The following is a 24,549-nucleotide window of genomic DNA, read 5'->3' on the forward strand; positions in this document are numbered from 1 at the left end:
GATCACGCCCTGAGCCGAAAGCAGACGCTTAACGACTGAGCCACCCAGGTGCCCCTAGATACATATTTTTAAAGGCATGTTCCTCACAGTTTTGAGGGTCCACCTTAGCATCCTGGGGTTGCCGTAGCTGGGGTGAGTGAGGATTCTGTGATGCTAGAACACAGGTTTCAACTCTGTTTTGTCTAACACAAATATGCTCTGTCAGTCTTATATATCAGGGTTCTGTTTAAAGATTCATATGAAAAATCTTTCTTTGCTAAACACAAATTTTGGAAATCAACAGACCACATGATGTCTTAGGTCTTTCCCAGTTTTCAGATAGCCTGATCCTGCCGAGGACATGGGCTCTTATTGTGATGGAGATTACATTGGCCCAGTAGGAGTTACCAACATATCATCAAATACTGATTTTCAAGAAAGTAATTTTTTCCAGAATCATCCTTACCGAACAAGTGTCTGTCCCCATAGTACAAAAGGCCTTACCAAAGAAGGCAGATGGAAAATTATAAAAAAGGAAATCCACGGTTGCCTAGAATCCCTCTTTTACTTAATTCCTCTTGGGCTGGGCTGTATCAACAAGGGTCCCAGGCTTAAAGACGTGGGATGGTCAGTCAGCAGTGCCCTCCTGCCTCTGCTCACGGCAACTACAGATCAGTAACGATTAACAGCAGGGGTGGAGGCAGTGGGCCATCAACGCTGAACAGACAGCTGGACATGTTTGAGAAGCACTCATCTGATTTACAAATATATGAAAGCCAAACAGACCTTCCCTTTTTTTTCTTCCTCCCCTTCCTCCAACTATCCCCGGACTCTATCCCTTATGATTCCATATACAGAGATATGTTTTATTATCTGTTATATATATACTGGGAAGAAAATATACCATATTATGAATGGTAGTTACTTCCAGAAGATGTGATTTGGGGTGATTGTGATTTTCTTTTACTTTTCCAAAATTTCCAAACCTTCTACAATAAACAAGTATTATTTTTGTAATCAGAAAAATATGTTATTAAAAATATTTTTCACAAGCAAATACTCAACAAGCATAACACCGTATTACCAAGAACTTGATTTACCTAATAACACACTTGGTGATGATCCAGAAGATTAAAAAAAAATCTCATTACATAGAAGGAAGTGACATTTCTCTGAAAATGGATTGCCCTGACCACCTATCACTGGGAAGCTTTTCCAAGCTGCCGAGTCTTAGAAAAAGATTTTTTTAGCCATATCTAGGAGCTTCCTCAATCATCAAATCTTGCAGGTAGGACATATCCTACCCCTTGGTTATATCAAAGATGTCATGCAGGACCATTCTCTTATTCTATCCCGCTTGCTCAGGTAAAGAAAGCAGGTGTTAGAGGGATACTCCACTTTGGTTTCAACTGTAGGGAGGAAGAAGAGACGTATACAGCTTCCTGGGATAGTGCATTCCTGGGGAAACCCAGTAATCGGTAACTAGAAAGTCTCCCAAGGATGAATTGGTTGACCCATCTGCTGTCATTGAATTTGCTACACTGTTGAATCACTATAAGGTAGGAACTGAGATGAAGCAAAGAAGAGCTGCTCTGGGTTTACCAATTTAACAATGCCTTAAATATATAGAGGTGTGCAAATGGCTACACTGAAAAGCTATGGCAGGGGAAAGTGCCTGCGTGCAGCATTTCCCAAATTTACTTCACCACGGAAGCCCTTTTTCCTGGGACAGCTCATGGACCGAGCATTTCATGCGCTAGGTTTCAGGAAGTGCTGCTACAGCAGAAAGCACATGAGCAACCTCTTTCTTGCTGATAACAGTCAGACTGTCTAAGAGGAGACAGGTTTGTCCAGGGACCCAAACACAGGACTGTGTTTGAGAGGTCATTTCTCGGAGCTGTCAAGATCTGTAGTGTGCTTCGTTTCACTTCGCATTTCTGGGGATAGATTGCAGAATGGATAAAAGAGCTGCTAGCCTGGCCAAAAATGGACTTAAGGCATGGGAGCACGGATTGCATTGCTATTAGGTATCAAGCCCTTAGAGCTAAATGTTGCTGGTTGAAAAAGATAAGCCAAAGAAAGTTCTCACCCTTCTGTTGGCTTGATGGAATGGCCAACATCTTCGTAAGAAAGGCTCAAGAGCCCTGCCGTGGCGCTCACTGTGGACCCCTGGGACTCAGTAAGTGTATCTTCACCAGCTTATAGAGTGGTGACCCTCTCTCCATGTATGTTCCATGCAGAAATGGAGGCATACATCGTTCACATGTCAAAGACAAGACCGTTGTTTCTTGGGACTAAATTCCATCTAGCAGGCTACCAGGTGTTTGTAGCACACATTTCTGTACGTACGTGTGCATGTGAACACATCCGTATCTAAACAATAGAGGGAGTGAGGATTTGACTTGTCCTGAGTTTTGGCTTTTTGGTCACATTATGTGTTTTGATTACCCAGTACTGAGAAGGCCTGTGTCGTACCTGTGAATTTTAGGGTTGCTATGGATACCAACTGCCTAAAAGGAAGTCTCATGAGGTAACACTGTATATGTTTAAGGATGAAATCCAGTGCCCAGTGTCGCTAGGGCTCGTCTGGGAAAGAAAGGGGCTTGCAGATATTTTGCATGCCCTGTGCGCACAGCCCTGAGTCCCTCCTCTACCCAATTTTAAGTTTAATCTTAAATTTGATTACCCTTCTCTGTTGGGCCCATGCAGTCATTCATCTAGCATATATTTACTGAATATCTACTATTCGTTGGGTAGTCCAACAGGACTTGCCGCTGGATTGAAGTGAGGGTATGAAAGGGAGGAATCAAAAATGGCCCTGAGGTTTCTGGTTTAAGAAATGAATGAATGAATGAATGAATGAATGAATGAATGAATGAACTACTTATATACTTAGATGAGGAGGAATACAGGCTGAAGGGAAAGTTATTTTTAGTGGGGAAAGGGTGTGATTTGAGCATTCAGTTTAAGAAATTAAGGCCAGGGGATGAGTCTGGAGCTCAGAAGAGAGGATGGAGCTGGAGACATAACCCTAGTGGTCTCCTGCCTAGAGATGGTATTTAAAGCAAAGGATGACATAATTTAGAGAGGGATGAGAAGGGAGCAGGGGACCCAGACCTTAAGAACACCAATATTTATAGGAAAAGGAGGCAGCAAAGGAGAATGACAAGGAGAAGCCATAAAGCTAGAGGAAAACAGGAGAACGGGGTGGGGTGGGGAGTCATGGGAGCCCACAGAGGAGAGGGCTAACACAAGAGAGAAGGAGTATCTGGGCCAAAAGCCACTGAGAAGATGAGTAAACTCAGAATTTGGCCAAACAGATCTCATTAGTGACCCTGAGCAGAGCAGGTTCAATGGTCAGTGACCCCAGACCCCAGAGACAATGTAGGGCAGACACTAGGTTGGTGGGAAGGAAGGGGTGGGGAAGACCGGGAGACATTGCCTTTCAAGACCTAAAGCTGGGATGAGGAGCATAAAAACTGGGGTGTTAGCCAATGAGGCAGTGTGTAGTGTCAGGGGAAAGATTAGTTCATGACAGAAAACACTAGAGCATGGGTAAATGGAAGCTATTTGGAGAGGGAGAAGCTGAAGAAGTCAGGGGTGCATGGGATCCAGAAGCCAAGGGGGCGTTTGCCTTCTGTAGGAAAATGAATGCTCTCTCCTCTGTAAGGGTGGGAAGGGGAGGCAGGGGATGGTAAGGTAAGCGTGCATATTCTCGGTGGAAACGTGCTGAAATCCACTCCTGAGATTTCTAGCTTCTCAAGTTATAAAAGATTTCCAGGTAAGTGAGAAAGCATAGTGCCTTTCTGGGGAGAAACTCAGGTATAACTGTTGCCACAGAAGCAGGCTGACAGTTCCTGGGTAGCACAGAGGTCACAAGTCCCTTGATTTCAGCTCATGTACATACGGAGCCTCAAGGTGTAAGAGAGAAGCCTGGCAGGAGTTCACTCACTGGCCTGCGTGCTGATGTCTCGTCATTTTTTTTTTAAGATTTTATTTATATGTCTGAGAGAGAGGGCATGAGCAGTGGGGGAAGGGCAGAGCAAGAGGGAGAATGTGGGGCTCACTGCGGGGCTCCATCACGGGGCTCCATCCCAGGACCCTGAGATCATGACCTGAGCTGAAGGCAGATGCTTAACCGACTGAGCCACCCAGGCATCCCCATGTCTTGTCAACTCTTAAGAAACCCTCTATTGTGGGGCTGGCCATGGAAAGTCTTGAAGAGGCTGGATGGACCTCTCTGAGGTAGGAAATGTCAAAGGTATGCCTCCAGAAGGGCGATTCTTATTGCTCTTTTGTGGGAGCTGATGGGTAAGGGTATGAATCTAAAATTCCCTAAAAATATAGCTTTATCAGGGGTACACGGGAGTGGGGAGGGGGCACATGGCTAGTCTGTGGGCCCCAGATTGCTGGGAGCTTCTGCCTAAGGGAAGGGAGATGGCTCTAATTTCAGGGAATTGGATATGTCCCTGCTCTGGGAAAGGGGGGATGTTCTAAATTCTCCCCATCACTATAAGAGCTGCCTCAGATCCTAAAAGCTCTTCAGGAGCGCCAGAGACCATCAAGGGTCTCCGAGGTCAGGACAATCTAGGGACAAAGCTCAGCCAGAGCAGTCTCCCAACTGTCACCCTGTCTCCTGTCTCCAATTGCCCAAATCTCAAAATCTTAATTTTTAACAAACATTCCAAGTGACCCATGCAGGCAGGTCTGGACCTGAGTCACGCCTATACTTCGAGTGCCTAGTCCCTATATTCCGAGTGCTAAGTGCATAGCAGAGGTTTAAAAAGGTTACTGAGTGAGTGTTATTAAATAAACCATTCTTCATGCAGCTCTCATAACAATCCATCAATAGCTTCACTGTTCAATATGGTAGCTGCTTATTTACATGAACATTTCAATAAAGTTAAAATTAAAATTCAGCGCCTTAGTCAAGGTAGCCCCATTTCAAGTGTTTAATAGCACATATGCTTATGGCTAATGGATGGGACAGTGTAGACAGAGGACATTTCTATTATCATAGAATTATAGACCCCGTGACTTTAATTCCAGATTAAAGTCTTTCCCTGGCTCTCCCCTCCTGTTTGATAATTTTCGTAGGGAGCCCTTTGGGATATGCTCCCGCTCACACTCCAGCTCCAACACTTCCCCATGTATTTGAAGCCCCCGCAGTGGTGAGCCGCCTCCCGCTCTCTTCACACACAGTGGGGTTTCACACATAGGGCATTAACTCATGCTAGGACTGACCTCTCCCGGCTTCCCACGCCCCATCCACGACTCCCTCTGTACTGTCTGGATTACACTATGGTGTAGTGGATTTTTTCCTTGTGTGTCCCCCCTACAAAAAACAACAGCTCCTTCAAGTCAGGAACTGTGTTCTTCTCATCCCTCTATATTCAGGGCCTAGCACATTTCCTGTGCGCACAGCGAATGCACAGTAAGTGTTTACTAGGTTAAAATGAATTCCTGAATTCTCTGGGTCTCTGTGTGGCCATGGGAGAGCAGTCTAGTATGGGACAAGTCCCATCTCTCGAAGGGGGAAGGAGGTCCTCCTCATCAGCACCGTCCCACTCCTCCCTGGAGGGGAAGCCGAGGGTACTGCTGAAGGTGGAGGCCTCTCCTCTGGACAAAAACTGGGTATGACCTGTAAAGAACCCGTGGGGAAGGAAGAGTCCTGCAGCTTGCATTCATTTCGGAGAGGTAAGACCAGGTTATAGTTTGTAGTCTTAATTAACGGGAGGCACAAAGTGCTCTGTAACACCTAAGAACAATCATAAATGGGATTTTAGCTGCTAATTGGGTTAGCACATCTGCTGTTGCTTTCCTAGGGAAGAGAGGGGGTTCTGAAGGAATGAGCCGGGCCAGGCTTGCAGCTGCGCACGTGCCTGGTACCCGGGAGCTTCCCATGGAGGCAAAAAAGCAGAGGATGAGGCTTTTTAACGGGAAATCTAGAGCTTATCCCATGATGATGCACCAAACTTCAGCTCAATGGGCAATATAAAAACGAACTCACCATTTGATCCAGCTGAAAGGGCTGTGGGAAGAAGAGCAAACAGCAACGTAAGCACATGCTGGGTTTGTTGTTAAACAGAGATAACAAAAAAGTGGATGCTTGAAATGGGATCAATGTCCTTTGCAAACATTCAATCGGTCCCTCCTCATCCCAAACAAACACAAAAATGTCAACAACAAAGGGATCATTTACTTGCTTTTCCTTTCTGAAATGAGTTATGGAAATGATTGCAAAAGGCAATTTATATTTTTACACTGCTGTTTTATTTATAACTGACCATCTCTTTTCTTTTCTTTCTTTCATTTTGCAGGGAGCTAGTTATTCCGAAAGATATCCTCTAAGAGACAATATGTATTTTCCTAAAATTAAAAGGAACATATTATCTGGATGGCTTGGAAGTTTTAACAGCTCCATAATAGCTCTGTAGCCCATCAGTGGCCATTTAGAGTTTCAGCTCTAAGAGGCTATATTTCACCCTTTTACACTTTAACCCTTGTATCAGGGATGCGAGATTGCTATAGATGCTGACATACGACCTACCTACTAACCAGGTGGTGAAAGACTATTACGCACGAGGTCCTAGCATTCGTGACATTGACGGTACCGCAGCTTCCTGATACCAGAACCGTGTGTCTACGAACACTGCTAATGTTTACGCCAATTTCCAGTGATATCTATAAGTAGATTACTTTACTTCTGGAAAAGCCTTCCACCTTAAAAGCTTAGGGTTAGTGACTCTGACCCGTATCCTCTTCAATCCAACCACATACCTGAAAGCTTGGGTTGTGTCTTTTTCTTTTTGCTGGAAACTTTTAAGAACTCATCAATAAGCAAGTCGTTCGCACAGGCTCTCTTGTCAGGGTCTGGTTCGAAACACTTCAGGATGAATGCCTTGGCCTCAGCTGACATGGACTCTGGGATCTCTGGGTGGACTTTAAACATTCCCACCTAAGACACGACACAAGGTAGCTTCTGAGTGACCATCTCGTCACATGAGCTCCAGGATCGACAACTTGGTCCCCTCGCACAACAAAATCCTTCCTTGTATTCTACAAACTCATGCCTTTCCTCAAAGTGAGAGAGGATATCTTTTTTCCTCTAGGTGATGGAAAGTTTCCGGAGTGTTTCTGTAACTTTATCAGTGACACAGACCAAGCAATTATGTTACAACAGTAGACAGCACTGTGAAGTAAGAATCCAGACCTTGACATTTTAGAACATGTTAGCACACTGGCACGCAGGAAAGAGATTTTTAATTGAGACCATTGTGTTGACCATAATAGCTATGTGCCAGGAACTGTGCTTGGCTTTTTGATTTATGAATTCCACTGAATACTTCCAAAAACCCAGTGGATTAGATATTATCCCTGTTATAACAATGAAAAAAATGAATCTCAGAGGGGTGAGTGATACGTTCTAGAAAGGCAGGCCTGGGATTCAAACCTTAATTTGTTTGGCCTAAAGCTTGTGTTCTTTCCCCTATGCTGTGAGATGTGAATATTTTTCCTGTCTCAAATTGCTCATACGAAGAGATATTTTAAAATACTTTAAAATTAAACACAGAATTTTTGTAACAATTAGAATTTTCTTCTCACTGCTGCCATTCTAAAATTTTTTTCAATAATGTTTTCATGTAGTTAGTAGTGAAAATTTTCTAAGGAAATCTTTTTTGTTATTATGCAGCTTATAGAAGCATATTATTATATAAACAATAATATTCAGTTTTTTGTAGTAATTACATAGCCTTTACTATATGCCAGACACTATTCTAAGTGTTATGTACATATTATCTCATACACCTCTCAAAAAACCCTTATTAGATAGGTACTATTTTTATACCCATTTTATAGATGAGGAAAATGCGGTATAAGAGGGTTAAGCAGGGCGCCTGGGTAGTTCAGTCAGTTAAGCGTCTGCTTTTGGCTCAGGTCATGATCCCAGGGTCCTGGGATTGAGCCCCACATCTGACTCCGTGCTTGGCGGGGAGCCTACTTCTCCCTCTCCTCTCCACTTGTGCTCTCACTCTCTCTCTCTCTTTCAAATAAATAAATTTTCTTAAAAAAAAAAAAAAGAGGGTTAAGCAATTTGCCCAAAGTCATCAAAGAGTTTGACCGTGTTGGAGCCTAGATTCAAACACTATAAATCAGTGCTAGAGTCTATGTCATTTCATCTAAAGCATACTGTATAATAATCCCTGCACCTGTGGGTAATGGAGCAGCATTTCAGAGTGAAATCCTAGAGATGGGCGAAAACTTCAAACAGTGACCAAGAAGAGAAGGACACCCATTTACGTCAAGAAAGGCAGCTCTCTTAGCAGCTTTCATTGCCCGTCTGGTTTGGTTACAGTCCTCATTCTTTATCAGCAGTATCCCATCAGATCATCTTCAGGCTGAACGGAAGCCAAGCTTTCTACACAAGCAGAAGGTATGTGACACATGGCCCCTCACGAGCGGCTATTCACAGTGGACTAAGTGCTAGAAACATGGTCAGCGACAGGGAAGGAAATCAGATTCTCATAGGAAGTCCTCTGCCTTAGAGAACAGCAGATGGTGGGCTTCTCTTCTTGGGAAACGGGTCCTCAGTTTAAACCTTTCTCCGGCTTGGCAGTGTCTCAGACAAGGACAGGTGGGGATGGCAGGGACTCAGAGCAGGTCACTGCTTTGCTCAGTGTCTGGATTCTGAGGCTGTGGACCCTGGGCTCTGTCAGCCCTATTTCCATATTCGGTGCTCCCTCTTTTGGGAGGTGGGCTGCTTCCTACTCCAAGAGAGTTACGAACGAATGGGCAAAGTAATGGGCTAGAAGAGTAGCTATAATAAGAATACAACTGGCGTCTTTAAAATAGCAACTATTGCCCACCCTTTCCTTTCTTTCTTTCTTTTTTTTTTTTTTAAGATTTTGTTTACGTATTTGAGAGAAAGCGAGAGAGAGGGAGAGAGAACACAGGGATAGTGAGAGAAAAAAGCAGACTCCCTGCTGAGCAGGAAGTCCGATGTGGGACTCGATTCCAGGACCCTGGGATCATGACCTGAGCTGATGGCAGACACTTAACCGACTGAACCACCCAGGCGTCCCTGCCCACCAATTTCTTTTTTCTTTTTTTTAAAGATTTTATTTATTTATTTGACAGAGAGACAGCCAGCGAGAGAGGGAACACAAGCACGGGGAGTGGGAGAGGAAGCAGCAGGCTCCCAGCGGAGGAGCCTGATGTGGGGCTCGATCCCAGAACGCCGGGATCACTCACACCCTGAGCCGAAGGCAGACGCCTAACGACTGAGCCACCCAGGCGCCCCCCACCCATTTCTTAATGGAGCCTCCAAACTCTTATGATAAAGGAGAATATTGTTCTGATTTAATACTTAAATGAAGTAAAAATGTCTTTATATCTCCCTCCATGGAAGATTTTCAGACTGTTTCCCAAAGAGCTTAGATCGTCTTCCATGGAGTCGTGTGTTATTTATGCTGCGCTGTGAAAAGGCGGTTAGACGAGGTTACATGGGATCTCACTTTATAGCTGAAAAATATAAGGCAGGGAGAGAGCCTCGGTGCGAGGCATACGCACCAACGTTGAGCAGAGTGAATCTTCTTGACTTTAATGAGCTCTGAGAGCACATTCAATGTGCTTACCTAGGCTCCTTCCCTTTTGTCTAAAAAACTATACACCTAATAGCTTTATCGAATGGTTTTTCAGACATTTAAGACATACGAAATGTGACCTTGAACATAGCTGCTTGTGGTTCTCCCAGTTCATAAAAAGGTGGTTTCCCTGTGGCCATTTCGATGATGGTGCAGCCCAAAGACCAGATGTCCGCTGCTTTCCCGTAGCCTCGTGGTCCTTTGTCTATGATTTCCGGTGCCATATACTGAAGGGTGCCTAGGGGTAATTCAAACACACTTCCACTTGAAAACAGAGAAAACAGATGAACATCTCATGACAGCTTGAACTGTCCACATAAATAAGACAACTTTAAAAGCATGATTCAGGTCTTAATATCTCATCTTTCTAGACTTCCAGTTTTCTCTGTCGTTAATAAAAATGGAAATAGCAGTTGTTACGGTGGATTTTATCAGGGATATAAGACTAGCTCACCAATGTGATCTGGTCATGAATAGATACTTTCTCACCTCCTAGATAGTAGAGTATAAATAAGGCATCATTTTATTGGGACCTCTTAGAAACTTCTAAGAATGAGTCATTTGAGAACAACAGAGAATATATCAAGACATATTTTTTGCAATTAGTTTTCCAAATACATGAAGATTCCTATTATGTATACTTCTAATCTCTCCAGGAAAAGTCTAGGTCAATCATCCATTTTCCCTCAATCTATATTTCTCAATTTCTAAATTGAATGCTTAATTCTTCCGTTTGATTCCTATTTCTAAATCACAAAAGCATGAAGATTCTGAAAGTCATTGTTAAAAATAATGTAAATCATTTTTGGTGTCCTTTATTCTGTAAATCAAATATATATGGGTTCTGCTGTGTGCCTGTGGTCCACGGAATAAGAGGTTTAACAGATCAAAGGCAGGTCAGGAGCCATCAGTACAGACAAATCACCAGACAGAGTGAAGAAGAAGACAATGAAACACAGGAGATTTAAAAGGCTACATGGTATGAGAGAGTTGAAGAGTACGGTATGATGGAAAGAACATGAAATGGGGAGCCAAAAATGCTTGGTTCTAGCTCTAGTCTGGTATATCTCAGATAAACACTCGACTGCAGTTGTCTCAGTGACTTGAATAAGAGGCTGCTGGGTGATTCCCCCAAATCCAACAATGAGTCAGAAGTGTGAACAGGGACAGATTATTGCCACATCCCCTGCTACTGATATACTCATACAAATGATATAATCAGCAAACAGGAACTCATCCAAGATGCCATATTCAATTATTTCAAATCCTGAGGCATTTGCTAAAAGACCTACTTCAGTATTTTCTGATTCATAACCAAGCTGACAGACATTTTGATAAATACAGACACCTTTTATGAATGCCTCATGCGTGATTTATAGGTGAAACTGCTATGCACCATTCCTCTAAATTGTTCCTAGGAAACCCACCAACATAGGCTAGAAACTGGCTGCTTGTTGTTCATAAAACCAAATAAAAGTATATTATTTTTGTCAAGTATTGTCATCTTGCCAGGTTATCCTCTAGCTCTCATTATGTGACAGTAGCTTAAGTTCAAGTTCACATATGACTATACATGTCTGCTGTTGGCTTAAATCAGCAACACTACTGGAGGGAAGCATTTCACCTGGCCAAGGGTAAGGCTATAACTATACTCCTCAAATCACCTACCCTTACGACGAAAATGCTACGACTTCTCTATTTACAGATGATGAACTATAGTATCTGGGTGGGTTGTTTTTTATGATGTAAACAAAATCAAATGGTCTTCTAGAAAAAGCTTATGTAAGTCTACTACTGGTTTTTCTTGTATCTGGGTCTAAAATAGAATTGATTAGAGAATTTAAGTTGTACGAATATCTGAGGAGAAATCACAACTGATTAAAATACAGTGAACCTTAAAAATTGGACAATTCAAGTAATATCTTAACACATTATGCAATATTTTTATTCATCAGATAATATTTCAAAGGGCTCTAACTGCCAGTTGTGTTTATCTCCCATAGACCAAATGCCAAAAAAAACCCCCCAGGTAGTTATGTATTCATATCTGCTCTCTTTATTCCATAATCATGACATATAAAATTTTCTATAAAGAGATTTACAGAGCCAGATAACGAAGACACAAGCCAATCTGTACATTAGCCTAAGGAAACCAAGTAAGATTACTGACTCTAAAATCCATACCTTATATAGCTTCATTCCAAAGTTTTAAACAATTACTTGAAAATAATCTCTTTTAGAGTTTCTTTGCCATTGCAATCACCCATGAAACCACTACAGCTTAGTGGCTCAAAGTGTGAACTTTGACATCCCACTTAATCTGCTCATTCATTCAGCAGATTTATATCAAGGACCTACTGTGGGCCAGGCACTTAGAATATAGCAGTGGAGTAAACAGAAATCCTGGGCTCATGGAGCCTGCGTTTTTTGCAGTGGGAGACAGACATTAAAGTAGAACATAATAAATCAGTAAATTATATAGTAGGTTAGAAAGTGATGTGTCAATGACAAAAAAAAAAAAAAAAGGTAGGGAAGGGGGAGCGAGAGCGCCCAGGGAGGGCAGCCATGGTAGGCTCACTGAGATGACATCTGAGATAAAGCTTGAAGGACAGGGACTTAGCCATGCAGACAGCTGGGAGAACAGTGTTACTAGCAGAAGGAAGAGCATGTGCAAAGGCCTTGCGGCATGGCATAATGAAGGAATGCAGGAAGGCCAGTGTTTCTGGCACAGAGTGAGCAAGGCGAAAGAGTAGAAAATGAGGTCTAAGAGGTAATGGACTCCAAATCAGGTCAGAGCCTTCTTCACCATATTAGGACTTCAGCATTTGTTTGTTCTGAAAGAAACAGAAAGCCACTGAAGTCTCTGAGTAAGAGGGCTTGATTTATGTTTTAAAAGGATCACTCTGGCTACAGTGTTAAGAGGAGAGTGTAGGAGGTAAGAGCTGAAGCAGGGAGAACAGGCTTTGGAGGCAACGCAGTTGAGGGCTGAGGGTGGCAGCCGTGGAGACAGTGAGGAGTGGTCCGATTTCGGGATGCCCTCTAAAGGTAGAGCCAGTAGACTTCCTCGTGGATTGGGTTGGGGTGTGAGAAAAGAGAGGCACCATGGATCCCTCTAAGTTTTGGGAGGCCACCAACTGAGATGGAGAAGAGTGTGGGTGGAACAGGTTTGGGGAGAAGATAATTAATTCCATTTGGCATGTTAAGTCTAGTTTGAATCGTAGCTCTATTACTTACTAGCACTGTGACCTCGGGCAAGTTATTCAAACTCTTTGAACCTGAATTTCTCATCATAAATTGGGATGCTGATTCCAAAGAATTAGGGCTGATGTATGAATTTCTGTGAAATATGAAAAACACTTAACACAGTCAGATAGATAGTAAGCACTCTGTAAATGGTGGTTGATGCTGCCTTCCCTCTCACCAAATCACCAAACAGGTCAATGTCTTTCCAGTCCGTTCATTAGAGGTTGACTGAGCACCTGTGAGGCCTATAGCCATGAGCAGATCAAGGCGCACCCCTCCAAGTCCTCCTGATCAGCCCTGGAGACAGACCAGGCACATTGGTGACATGTGTCACTATGTGAGGCCAGTGTGAGAAGTGCAAACAAAGGACTCTGGGAGGACTGCTTTACTACAACTCCTTTGGGGATTAAAAAAAATAAGTCTTTAAGATTAGCAGAAGGCATTAAATTAACATCTTGCCCAAATAAAATGTCTGAAAGTAGGGATTTTCCCATCAGAAGTTACTGAGTCTTGGCAGCATCTAAAATGTCTCTTGCCAAATTGAGAGAGTATGAGGCAAGAAATGGAAAGACATTTAAAGTTACTAGTAGGTTGGAATTAATTTTATTCAAAAAAATACCTTTCAAATGTGTTCAATGCCGTGCCCTGAAATACCCATTGCTGTGAGGGTAGGAACTGGGTCTGAGGCGTTGCTGACTGAATATTCTGAGGAGAAAATTTACAAAATTTCTCTCTCTCCTTTTCCCCTCCCAGGTTACCAGAACAGACACATCAGCAATGTGGAGAGGAAGTTGGACTGGAACAAGGAAGTCAAAGCAAAGAACTAAGAGTAGATTAAAACTCCGAGTTCTATCATTTACAAACTGTTGTGACCTCTAGCTGTGACCTCTCTTCTCTCTCTCAATCTCCTCATCTGCAAAATTGAGGTCCTACCACGCACCTCACAGAATTCAGACATGGAAGATATCTGGCCATTGTGCTTTATCTTAGACCATAAAATATTCATTACCTTTTTTGGTTAAACTACTCTTTCTCTGATGGTAATAACGAGGACTTAGCACCTCATGAGAATCAGCAGAGTGGAGAGGTTAGACTTTTGAGTGGAGACCAGAATGGAAGTTCCAGATGCCCTCCTGTAACTGTAGGGCAGTCATTCATCTCGGAGCATTGGTTTCCTCTTGTTACCTTTTTGGCAATCACTTTGTCTCCACTCCCCCAGGACTTTGTTCAGAGGTAGCGTGGTGGCTCGATTGCCTAATTTCTGAGGCAAGCTCTCTCCCCACCCCAATTCTGAATTGGTGAGTCACTTCCTCTTTCTGAATTGAAATTCTACGGGTTATTTATATTGTGAGTAGGAAATAGGCCACAGGGAGTAAACAGATTAGGAACTCATAGTTCAAATGGGAAGTGATTAAGGTATGAGTAAGAATCACAGAGAGGTTGGGCTAAAAAATGTTAAAAAAAAAAATTCTTGTCAGGTTATAGTGCTTATAGCCAACCAAGAGAGAAGTAATGACATGAAGGGGAAAACAAATAACAAATTGAGAGTTAAAAGAAATTTTTTTTTCAGTGGCATTAAGCAGGAGATTTGAGCAAATCATAGAAATACAAGATGAGAAAAGAGCCAGATCAAATTCTGCGTAACATTTTTCAATGAGCATCAAATTACATGCACATTAATGTCTGTGAGAACCCAGACTGACTTTATCTCTCACATGAGGCTCTAATGCAGCAATTATTTCTTTAATTACGTAAGATCTGTATCATCACTGCAAAAACATACCAGTAAAAGTTTCAGTACATGGGTTTATGCCAGCGAGCCTCTTTGATGTTCCGAAGTCCGAGATCTTGAGAACACCGCTATAGGTATTAATCAACACGTTGTCGCCCTAGAGAACAAAAGACTTGAGTCAAAAATGTTCTTTCTTCCATTACTGTTTGTTGTTGGCTTGTAAGTCCAATAAGAAAAGCTGTCCTTAGAGCAAACAAGGACTCAATCTGTACTCTCCATTAATAGTTAACCTCGACAGTGAATTCTTGACACCATTTTTGTTTACATATTATCAATTCCCAATCTGTGACGCAGGCCACAAAGTCAAACAGGTGCCTGGTTAGAGCTTGGGGTGGTTTGTCAACTGTAGGGGCTACCTGTGTGGGATCGATTCAATTAAGATAGTCATGATCTCCTAGTCATTTCACTTTATTCTGTTTTTGCTTCTTTTCCTGGAAATATTTAGGGATATGGCAAACAAATGAGATCTGGGTTTATTGGGGGATAGCAAGAGTAACTTCCTTTCCACAGTCCCTCCTTTGTCAGAAATTTATTAGTTTTGAATTTTCTCTTTTTAACGAGAATCAAATGAGTTATTTAATTTTAATTCTAACAATGAGTATATGATACTTGTAAGAAGAAGGAATCTTTTTTTTCCCCCTCCTAATCATTCATCCATTGATGTAGTAAATATTTACTGAGTAGCTACTCTGGGCTGGGAGACAAAGATTAAGCAGCCGTGAGCACCTCAGGAGTGGGGACCCTCTCCTGTCCAAGTTTGTTCTGCTGTGCCCCTCCCCCCACAAAGCGCCTAAAGCAGTGTCGGGTGGGCAGTGGAAGCTCAGACTTTGTTGGCTGAACACGGTTGAGAGGTTTATTCCTTGAGGAGAAGAGATAAGGCATGAATACCAGTAACTGACTTAGAGCAGAGGAGGGAGTATCTTATATTTCTGCTATCTCAGGTTTATTTATTTACGATTCTAAATAAATATCCATAACACAGTATGACTTTTGCCAAGAAAACAGTTACCTACCAAGGAACTTGTAAACATGAATCCTAGCGCATCCTACCTTTATATCCCGGTGGACTATCTGATTGTCATGGAGGTATTTTAATCCTTCAAGTATCTGCTTCGTATAAAAGCCGATGGTTTGCTCATTGTCCTTCAATGGGCCCCATTTGGAACGAAGGAGAGCAGAAAGGCTTCCTGTAAAGCAGGGAGAAAACAGCGGATAAAATTTTATCAGATTCGTTCCTCCAAGCATGTTAATGGCGGAACACTAATTTAAGCTAACATGTATTGGTTATTCCTGGTGGCCCAGGAAGTAGAGTACTAGATGCTTGGGCTCTCAAATGCTCTGAAAGATGCTCATTATCTAATACAGTCAAAATGAAAGGCCACTCAGTCCCTAACTTTGATCCAAGTCACAATGACTGATACTAAAATGGCTCAGCATACTTTTATTGTCTTCTAATAAACTGCCAAGCCAATGTCACATGTCTAATTTTTTTTTAAATTTATTGAGGTGTAATTGACATACAGCATTATATTAGTTTCAGGAGTACCACATAATGATGCAGTTTTTATACACACCGCAAAATGATCACCACAGTAAGTCTAGTTAACACCTGTCACCACACATAGTTACAAAAACATTCTCTTCTTGTGACGAGAATGTTCAAGTTCTCCTCTCTTCGCAACTTTCAAGTACCCATACAGTAGTGTTAACTCTAGTCACCACACTGTACATCACACCCCCAGGACTTACTTATTTTATAACTGGAAGTTTGTACCTTTTGACCCTCTTCCCCCATTTTGCCCACACCTACCCCCCCCCCCCCACTTCTGGCAACTACCTATTTGTTCTCTGTTATTTATGAGCTTGGTTTTTTTGTTTCGTTGTTTGGGGTTTTTGGGGTTTTTTTACATTCTACATGGAAGTGAGATCATACAGTATTTGTCTTTCTCTGTAAAACTTATTTCACTCAGCATAATGCCCTCACAGTCCATCTGTGTTGTCGAAAATGGCAAGATGTCACTCTTTTTTAGGAATGACTAATATTCCATCGTGTATAGAACACATCATCTTTATCCATTCATCCGATGATGGACACTTAGGTCGTTTCCATATCTTGGCTCTTGTAAATAATGCTGCAATGAACATAATCTAATTTATCTTTTAACGTAGACAAATTAAGACCTGTAAACTAGTAAATCCCGTTCAATCGTGCTCCTCTTCAAGCCCTTAAAAATTTATACTTTTTTAAAGAAAGAAAAACATCTCTTACCTCCTGGGACCTGCTCCATGAAGATTTTGATGAAACCATTCTCGCTGAAAGAGCCCAGATACTGGACAATATTTTTGTGCTTTAGATGCTTATGCAATGCTATTTCTTCATGTAGGGGCTGGGAGTATCTAAAAGACATGCAAATGTTGATGAGCTAATTATGCAGCCAGATTTTAGTGTATAAATGTAAGCAATACAAATCGAAAACATCAGCTAAATATACGTCCATACATAAAGTAAAATATGACTATCTAAAGTATTTATTTCTCTAACATAAACTCTGTGAAGCTGAAGCGGTGGTAGGTAGGGTCTGAGGGGAAATGTGTCAGGCATTGATCTGAGACTACTGTATACATTAACTCATTTCTCACAACAACCCCAGGAGACGGTACTTTTAAGATGCCCATTTTACAAATGAGGAAATTGATTCACCAACAGGATAACTAACCTGTCCAAGATCTTAAAGCTAGTAAGTGACAGAGTTAAGATACTAGTCTAGGAGAACTGAACGCACCCACACAGCTCACTGTCTACATTAACATGACTTTCTACTCCACTGGCCTCATAACATAACTCTACTATTCCCGGAGACTCTTGACCTGGAAGATAAAAATTGCAAATCACTTTCATTTTCATTCCTGAACTTACTGAAAGGCCCAGCAACTCGTCTGTAGAAAACATAAAACCATTTATATCCCAAGTCTCCTTGAGCTCCTGGCAAATCCTCATCTTACTGGGTCCATCAATTCTAGTATATCATGATTTTTTTTACCCCATCCTACCCATGCCTTCATGCTGAAAGACCAGCATCAAACCGTCTGGTTTCTTTCAAAATCACATACATTGTTTTATCAGATCATACAGTGAAAGTGTTTTATATTTCTGGAACAGACAGAACAACCCTTTTGATGATTATTTGAAGTACTATAAAGCTTTTAGACTCTTAGCAATCTTGAATACTAATATTATATTATATACTTATATTAATACGATTACTGTGTAACTAGCCATGGTAGGGCATCAGAGACCCAAAGCTACTCTCTAATTTTTTTTCTCTTGTACAATGGAGGTTACAGGTATGAAAGGCACTAACCACTAGACCATAAACTACAAACCTGATGCCTCATTATTTGCTTCAGTGCTAGTACAAGAAATGCTTAGATCTTATGATGGCAAATCCATGTAAACAGAATGGATTTTTTTGAATGCCAATAATAAATACTACAATTGGTTAGTACCGAATAATGCTATTTTCATGAAGCTTTTCAGGATAAGCTACAAAGCTAAAGCAATTAGGAGGTTACAGAAATTCAAATTCATTTAATTTAAACAAACTTTTATAATCTGTAAAATATTGCTCAGAATGCTTCCAACAACAACAAAAAATTAACTTGCATTTTAGATCTTTTACTCATTTTATTTTTCTTTAGAACTGCTCTAGGAACTATAAAGGTAGGTATTAAACTAAACCCCTTAACAGGATACCAGTTAGAGATAACTCCATTTTGGTAACTGAGACAACATGAGAAATACAGGTCTATGGTGTTACCAGTAAGACACTTAGGTTATGATTCTCAGGACATTTGCAAGTTACTTTTTCCATGGTGTTTAAGCCACTTTATTAACGCTAGTTAATAAGATTGCTCTTGATATGCATGAGATAAATTAGTAGCAAATATTGGGTCTATTCTACAGATTTAGGGCATTAAAATGACTAAATAATCTGAAGCAAGTGATTAATTCAGTTTATGATGAGCCAAAGGACTCCCACCTCCTGACCCTCTATTGAAAATCAATCATGAATATTTAAATATAAGATCGTGGAAAAGGAAATAGGCTACTCCCCTGCCCCCTCCATTATGTAACCAAAGGATAGCTTAAAAGTTACAATAATAGTCTGGTTTCAACCTAGCTAAGAATAAGAACTCTTCTGCAATATGAAATTGATTAGTAACACTCAGAAATTCTCACTAAGTGAAAGGGTGAGTGCCAATCACCAAATAAGCATGAAATTCTAATTTGTTCAAGTCAATAAGCAATGCTTATCTATGAAATTACAAGAAAATCTTATTTCTTCTCTATTAGCTGTGACAATGGAAAGAAGAAATGGTATAGATAATCAGAGTTACTTATACATATTTGGCTTTAAAAATTATTAATCCATATGTGTTTCCAAAGCACCTTCTCTGAGTCAAATGCCCACTACATCCATCCACACCAGTGGTTCCCAGCCTTAGCTGGACGTCTCACCTCCTGAAAGGATTTTTTAAAAATAATCAATGCCTACGACCTACTCCAGAATTTCGGGGGGTAAGGCCTGAGTATCAGTAATTTTTTAAAGTGCCCCTGTTGGCTCTAATATGCAGCGGGGTAGAGAATAACTATCTACATAAATAGTTCAGGTGTGTGTAGAACATTAGAGGAGGAAGCCAATTTGAGATTAACAACTACTTGGGATAGAGCGTGAATCCACCACCACTTCTCTCCTACGACTCCGATTCTCAAACAAGTGTTTTTAAAGTGTGAAGGAAACACAGAAGCAACTGTTTTTGTTGCTCTGATCCTTCACTCCAGATGGCCAAGGGTAGTAGATGCTGGGTCATGCATTATTCACATGCATCCTATTACCTTAGCAAGTGTCCTTCCTAACTGCTATCTTTTTACATGCAACATGAAAACCTCTCCGGGGCATACAGATGAAAACAACTTGTGTGCTCTCACCATAACATAAGACACTTCACTTTTGTTCTTATAGGTAACAAGGAGATGCCCAGCGCCAGCTCTTTAAGAGAAGCACTTGTCATACGAGGGTTTTCTTTTCTTTTTTTTTTTTAAACATTTTATTTATTTATTTATTTGACAGAGATAGAGACAGCCAGCTAGAGAGGGAACACAAACAGGGGGAGTGGGAGAGGAAGAAGCAGGCTCATAGCGGAGGAGCCTGATGTGGGGCTTGATCCCAGAACTCCGGGATCACGCCCTGAGCTGAAGGCAGGCGCTTAACGACTGCGCCACCCAGGTGCCCCAGTCTTTTTTTTTTTTTTTTTTAAGATTTTATTTATTTATTTGACAGAGAGAGACAGCCAGCGAGAGAGGGAACACAGCAGGGGGAGTGGGAGAGGAAGAAGCAGGCTCCCAGCAGAGAAGCCTGATGCGGGGCTTGATCCCAGAACGCCGGGATCACGCCCTGAGCTGAAGGCAGACGCTTAACGACTGAGCCACCCAGGCATCCTTCAAACAACCCACATTCTGCCAAATGCGTTGCTACAGAACAGGGCCTTTGTTGGGGTTGGTGTGCTGTGTGTGTGTGCTTTGTGTGTGTGACCAATAAACTTAAGTTACAAAGGGGATTCTAAAAGTGGTTTGCTTCCAACTACCTACTTAAATTCACCTGCTGGTGGGAGGGGAAGGGATGGTGCTAAAGATGGGCAGGTTTGCTGCAGTGACTGGATAGTGATAAGCCCTTTACATTTTATATTGTTTCAAAATCTATGTATGTGTTATGTAAACTACAGGAATACTTAACAAAATGTTTAATATGACAAATTGATATATATTGCCCTAGGTATTTCATTAATAATTTCTATCATCATCTCATAAGAGAGAATTCATAAATACGTCTCACGGATTAACCAAGAGGAAACTGTGCAACAATATCACAGAAAATAAAATGAAAACCATACGTGGGGCAGACAGCAATAGCTGTTTGCCTACCTCACGTCTGTTCTTCCCTCTTTGTAGGATTTTGTTTGAGGAAACAAAGGACTAGCTAAAAAGCTACTGAGTCCCTAGCCTCCCTTGGGGTTCAGGGTGGTCACTTTTGGCGAATAGAATAGAGGTGAAAGTATGCTGGATGCTTCTGGGAAAGTTTGTTGTCTTTTTTCTTCTTCCTACCTCAAATGCAGATATGGCATCTGGAGGCAAAGTGGCCATGGGGGTAAGTCACACCCTAAGGACGGAAAGGCAAACAGAGCTGGGACCTGGGACACTGGCTGCTTGGGAGGGTGTGTTTTCCAGCTTGGGGTACGTGAGGAAGGCCTGCCTGCTGGCTTAAGGTCTGAACTGAGAACGGACCGAGATGAGGCAATCCTGCTGGGTTCTCTGGAATGAGCCCCTGCGTGCCCGGGTCGGTGCGGCTGCCAGGGAGGAGCCACAGAGGGAGGCAGATGTCTGTGCTAAGGGCTCGGGGTTTCGTGCTGGTTACGATAAGGGTCCACGGAAGGGTTTCAAGCAGCAGTGACATGATGTGATTTCCACTTCAGAGACATCTCTGTGGCTTCTCTGAGGGAGGCTGGAGTAGAAGTAGAGGAGGGAGTGAAGGCAGAGACTAGTTACCAGGCAGTTGCGGCAAGGAGCCCGTGCGAGAGACCTGAAGGCTGACGTTGGACTTGCAGCCGTGGCGATGGGCAAGACTGGGGAGACTGAGAATGTGTTACACAAGCTGAGGCAACAGTACGACTTACTGATGCAGGAGACATCGAGTGAGAGAGAGGAATCTAAAGGAATCCTAGGTTTTGGCCTGAACAGCTGATGGCTGGGAGAACCTTCACTGAGGCAGGGTCGGGTGAACACACCTGGGGGTCAAAATCCACAGTTCCGTTTTCGCCACGTTAACCTGGAAACTTCCAAGTGGAGAGGCTGGGTAGACAGACGACCCAGACAACTCAGGGGAGTGTCCTTTCTGAAGAAAGCTGGTCTTGAGTGGACATGATCTCACGACCCTGAGATCGTGACCTGAGCTGAAACTGAGAGCCAGATGCTCAACCGAGTCACCCACACGCCCCAGTTCTGGAAGTTCCTATGGCCATATCCTTCAGCTCAGAGAGGAAGCCCTGCCCAGCCCATCGAAGGCACTCTTCATTTGGTAGTGATTTCGGTCTCTAGCATCTCTTTTGATTCTTACTTAGGATTTCCATCTCTGCTTACACTCCCTCTGTTTTCGTACACTATCTACTTTACCCGTTAGAGCCTTTAGCACATTCAAGTTGCTTTAAATTCCTGGTCTGATCATTCCAACATCCCTGCCATATCGGAGTCTGGTTCTGAGGCTTGCTCTGTCTCTTCAAGCTGTGTTTTTGCCTTTTGGTATGCTTTGTCATTTTTGTTGAAAGTCAGGCATGATGTATTAGGTAAAAGGAATTCCGGCAGGGGAAGCATTCTGTAATCTTATGCTTAGGTCTCAGTCTCTTCGAGAGCCTGGGCCCCTGGGCTGGGAGCCTCACAAATGCTTTGCAGTCTCCCTCCTCCCCTGTCTCCTGCTGCCCTCAGCTGGGACAGGACGGTTATGGTGGGCAGGAGTTGGGTACTTCCTTTCCCCCAGCTGTTTAGGCTCTGATAACACTCTCCTAGGTTAGGCCCTGGTAAAAATAGTCTCTCTGAGGTCAGGCCTTCTTAGGAAGAACAGAGCTGTGGGATATTTCAAAATGGTTCCTTTCCCCTTTCCCCCTGCTGGAAGCATGGGGGGATTTTTCTTGAACATCACTGTGAGGGTCTGGTAGGGCTTCTAGAGGCAGAAGTCACAAAGATGTGCCCCCATACCCCACCTCCCATGACTGTGTCTCCAAATTTGGGGGCAGTGGCATGGCCTGTAACTCTACTTCTCCAATGGATCCAAGAATTTTTAATTTGGTCTTAGTGTGGTCAGCTTTCCACTTGTTAAGATGCAGGGATGACTTTCAAGCTCCTTAGGAAGGAAATTACACATTGAAACCTGTGGTTCAAACCATTTCTGATCCTGCTTACTCCCCATCTATCCATTTAATAAATCAACCATTCTCTGACACAACTGAGCCCAACACACACAGGCCATTGTCTTTTCTACTCTTTAGAAGTCCTGTCCTGGTCAGCTCTGAGAGGCCGGTCCTTCCCCACCAGGGGGTTGTGCTTGAATCACTCACTGACGCAGCAACAAAACCTCAGAGAGGGCTGATTAAGACACTGGCGTTTTCAGACAGTGTCGTTCATTAGAATATCACCAAAACATTGTCTAAAATGCTACAAACAACCCAAAGGACCTTGAAAGCAGCTTTTATTAGCCACAATTACTGTACCTGCTATCTCTCTCTGGGATTTCCTTTATAGCGATTCGGACTTGGTTGCTCAGGTCTCGGCCTGCATAGACGATCCCGTAAGTGCCTTTCCCTAAAACGACTCTGTCACCGTTCTCATCATATTCATAGTCATACTACAAAAGGAAAACGCGGGGGACAGAAGATTAAAACGTGACTTGCATTCTACATTTTAAACATCAACTTTTTCCAAGAGCATTTCCCCTTATTTTATCAAATGGCTTTAACACACACAACAACAGGATGAAGCTCAAAGCGGCTTCAACAGCCAGAAACGGGACACTCTCAACGTAAAGCCGCTCGCGCGGTCCTGTTTTCACAATGGCTCCGAACACAGTAGCGGCGCTGTATTTAAATCCAGAGAAGTGCTTCTTCAAAAGCCCACTAGGATTCTTTTATCCACTAAATCCTATTTTTCACAGATCTAGAGATGAGTATGATTAGCAAGAATGTTTATCAATATTATATCTAATTGAGCTTTCTTCTGTTTCTCAGCTTTTTTTTTTTTAAAGATTTTATTTATTTATTCGACAGAAATAGAGACAGCCAGCGAGAGAGGGAACCCAAGCAGGGGGAGTGGGAGAGGAAGAAGCAGGCTTCCAGCGGAGGAGCCTGATATGGGGCTCGATCCCACAACGCCAGGATCACGCCCTGAGCCGAAGGCAGACGCCCAACCACTGTGCCACCCAGGCGCCCCTGTTTCTCAGCTTTTGATACTGTCCAAGTATTTCATAATCTGCCAAGAGAATAAAGCCACTGAAAAAAAGGTTGTGGGTAAGAAGAAAAATTTTAAGGTCTTCTGCATTGACAATGCTAAAATAAGGATTTTCCCTTTACCTCCAATTCCTCAAGGCCAAAATACATTTTGAAAATGAGAAATAGTTTTGTTAGTCCATTCTATTGTTTTTTGTTTCTATATTATTTATTTCTGCTCTCATCTTTATTATTTCCTCTTTCTATTAGTGTTGGGCTTGATTTTTTTTTTTTTTTTGAGTTCCTTTAAGTGTAAGGTTAGGGTGTTTCTTTGAGATAGTCTTGTTTCTTCAGGTAGGACTGGATTGCTATAATCCTCCCTCTCAGAATAGCTTTTGTTGCATCCCAGTGATTTCAGACTGTTGTATTTTCATTTTCATTTGCCTCCATGCATTTTTTAATTTCCTCTTTGATTTCTTGGTTGACCCATACATTGTTCAATGGCATGTTTTTAGCCTCCATGTGTTTGCGTTCTTTCCAAATTTTTTCATGTGGTTGATTTCTAGTTTCATACCATTGTGGTCAGAAAAGATGCATATGATTTCAATCTTTTTTAATTTATTGAGACTTGTTTTGTGGCTTAACATGATCGATGCTGGAGAATGTTCTATGTGCACTTCAAAAAATACGTATTATGCTTTTTTGGGATGGAATGTTCTAAATCTATGTTAGGTCCATTTGGTCCAATGTCTCATGCAAAACCACAGTTTCCTTGTTGATTTTCTGTCAAAATGGTCTATCCATTGATGTAAGTGGGGTGTTAAATTTCCCTACTATTTTTGTATTACTGTCAATTTCTTC

The 24,549-nt window shown here is 42.2% G+C and overlaps 1 protein-coding gene across 2 annotated transcripts in view; it reads right to left on the minus strand.

Annotated features, from left to right (window-relative positions):
- Nucleotides 1-24,549, minus strand: part of MAP3K5 (mitogen-activated protein kinase kinase kinase 5) — a 191,980-nt gene that overhangs the window by 28,481 nt on the left and 138,950 nt on the right. For both annotated transcript variants that reach the window (XM_087865517.1, XM_045814734.2), the window contains 7 exons: nucleotides 22,978-23,111; nucleotides 16,928-17,055; nucleotides 15,709-15,845; nucleotides 14,650-14,755; nucleotides 9,704-9,861; nucleotides 6,760-6,937; nucleotides 5,990-6,010 (listed from right to left, as the gene is read on the minus strand). In XM_087865517.1, the coding sequence (XP_087721643.1) occupies nucleotides 5,990-6,010; nucleotides 6,760-6,937; nucleotides 9,704-9,861; nucleotides 14,650-14,755; nucleotides 15,709-15,845; nucleotides 16,928-17,055; nucleotides 22,978-23,111 (862 nt within the window). The remainder of the gene's footprint in view (nucleotides 1-5,989; nucleotides 6,011-6,759; nucleotides 6,938-9,703; nucleotides 9,862-14,649; nucleotides 14,756-15,708; nucleotides 15,846-16,927; nucleotides 17,056-22,977; nucleotides 23,112-24,549) is intronic.

Source organism: Ursus americanus, chromosome 11, assembly GCF_024610735.1.
Source record: "Ursus americanus isolate L20-20 chromosome 11, mUrsAme1.1.p, whole genome shotgun sequence".
In the NCBI taxonomy this organism is placed as follows: Eukaryota; Metazoa; Chordata; class Mammalia; order Carnivora; family Ursidae; genus Ursus; species Ursus americanus.